Here is a 2,439-nt window from a genome sequence, read left to right on the forward strand (position 1 = left end):
TACATTCTGACTGGCTATACTATTGTTTGATCAAAGCCTACAAAATTCTTGATGTCTAAAATGGGATACTTACTCTGTTTATATTTTGTACTTCAATAAACTGCATCACTGTATGTGGAACTCTGACACAGAATGAAAGTGAAATTATTAAATGGACAAAATAGGGTGCTGATAATATAATATGATTGTTTGAGTAAAAGACAAATATCCTCTACCAATCACTAGGAACTTGCTTAATAAAATTATTCTAAATAGAGGCATAGCACATACATAGATTCACATCATACCCACTCTCAACTTTGAGGGAAATGTTTAATAAAGGTTCGTTTTACCCTGAATTAACTAAATTGTTTCATTTTGAAAGCACTTGGATCACAACAAATTCAATTCCTCTTTCCCAGACTGCTTTAAGACTGTAGAGAAAAGTTCAGATTGGAAAGAGAATTTCCCATCTGTCCTTCAGCCTTTGAAGAAATAAAGGAACTTTTCAAAAGCAACTCACCTACAAATATTCTCAGAGGGTTATTAACAGAATAAATAAAATGCTGTCTTTAAGACTAGTGAAATCAGTATTTCAGTGGCACAGCAACATAAAATTTCTAGATGTACTCAAATCAAATTTCCCATGTTTGTGCTAAAAATGTGGCTCAGTGGTAGAGCACTCATCTAGCATGCAAGAAAGCCTAAACATGAATTCCCCCACATAAATTGCAAAAATAGAAAAAGTGTTTAAAAATATCTTGACCTTTCCATGACAGAGCATAATATCATCCAGGATTTTGTGCTTAAATCCTCATGATTTCTAAGGCAACAATGTACTATACTAGTAGAAGGCTGCCGAAATGTTACTGTTGTGTTTTCAATACTGAAAAGCAGACTTACATATAATTTTGGAAGATTACAGAATAAACTCTTCTCTTTACCCTAAAAGAATGATAGAATATTTACCCTTCACTGTCATTACTTCTAAAATGTCCTTAACAATAGACTTAGCTTTGCATATGATTAAATAATTTTAATGCGTATTTGCACCCCATATGTTTTTTATTTGAATCTTGTTTTGACTGTAGGGCAAATCTAGAGCCTCATGAATTTATGCAAATGTCTGACAATGAGCTACTTCTCCACTCTGCTCCTGTTTGTAAACATCATATGTCCTCAGATTTATTCCTTTAACAATTATACATTCTACTTAGGTAGTATCTTTTTCTTCAAAGTTCTTCTCATTGCAATGTGGACATCTTTATTCCTTATACTATAGATAAAAGGATTCAGCAATGGGCCCAAAATGGTATAAAATATGGTAGAAACTTTATCTTCATCCACAGAGGCACTAGAAGGCTTAAGATACATGAAAGCTGCCGCGCCAAAGAAAAGAGAAACAGATATTACATGGGAGGCACAGGTACTGAAGGCTTTTGACCTACCCTCTGCAGAACGGATGCCGAGGATGTTGGAAAGGATTAAGGTATAAGAAACAATGAGAGTCAGGCTGGGCACTGTTATATTTACACCAACAACAATGAAAACTACCAGCTCATTGATGGAGGTGCTTGTGCAGGAGAGTTTAAAGAGTGGATGTACATCACATATGTAGTTATTGATGATGTTACCATCACAGAAGGTGAGTCTCAGCATGCAAACTATGTGGGACATGGCACCTGCAAAGCCCATCATGTACACACCCATCGTCATCCAGAGGCAGACCTGATGGGACATGGTGACCTGGTAAAGCAGGGGCTTACAAATGGCAGCATATCTGTCATAGGCCATTGCTGTCAAAATGTAGCATTCATCAATAACAAAGAAGGCAAAGAAAAAGAGTTGAGTCAAGCACTCAGCATAAGAGATGGTGTTATGCTTCACAAACCCCACCAGCATTCTGGGGATTATGACAGAGGAGTAGCAGAGACCTGTGAAGGAAAGGTTGAAGAGAAAGTAGTACATGGGGGTGTGCAGGTGAGGATTCACCACAATCAGAACAGTCAAGCCCAGGTTCCCCACCATAGAGACCACATAGATTTCCAGGAAGAGGAAGAAGAGAGGCAACTGGAGCTCTGGTTGCTGTGTCAAGCCCAGCAAGATAAATTCTTTCACTGAAGACACGTTTCCTAAAACCAATTTTCCCTTGGTCATATCTGTAAGAACAGTAAAAATTGTAACATTAAAATGAAATCCCAGCACCCATCAACATACTGCATTAACATGAGATTCAGAACCACAATAGACAAATTCAAGCTCACAATTCTTTTTTTTTTTGACTCTTTTTTTTTATTCGATATAATTTATTTACATTTCAAATGATTTCCCCTTTTCTAGCCCCCCCACTCCCCGATAGTGCCATAAGCCCCCTTCTCTTCCCCTGTCCTCCCTCCCACCCCTTCCCACTTCCCCGTTCTGGTTTTGCCGAATACTGTTTCACTGAGTCTTTCCAGAACC

General features: G+C 37.8%; 1 protein-coding gene across 1 annotated transcript; it reads right to left on the reverse strand.

Annotated features, from left to right (window-relative positions):
* Positions 1-1,188: 1,188 nt before the first annotated feature.
* Positions 1,189-2,136, reverse strand: LOC127690089 (olfactory receptor 147-like). The gene has a single exon (XM_052189643.1). It carries the CDS (start codon positions 2,134-2,136, stop codon positions 1,189-1,191), a length of 948 nt encoding a protein of 315 aa, XP_052045603.1.
* Positions 2,137-2,439: the final 303 nt, after the last annotated feature.

This window comes from Apodemus sylvaticus, chromosome 7, assembly GCF_947179515.1.
Source record: "Apodemus sylvaticus chromosome 7, mApoSyl1.1, whole genome shotgun sequence".
Taxonomy (NCBI): Eukaryota; Metazoa; Chordata; class Mammalia; order Rodentia; family Muridae; genus Apodemus; species Apodemus sylvaticus.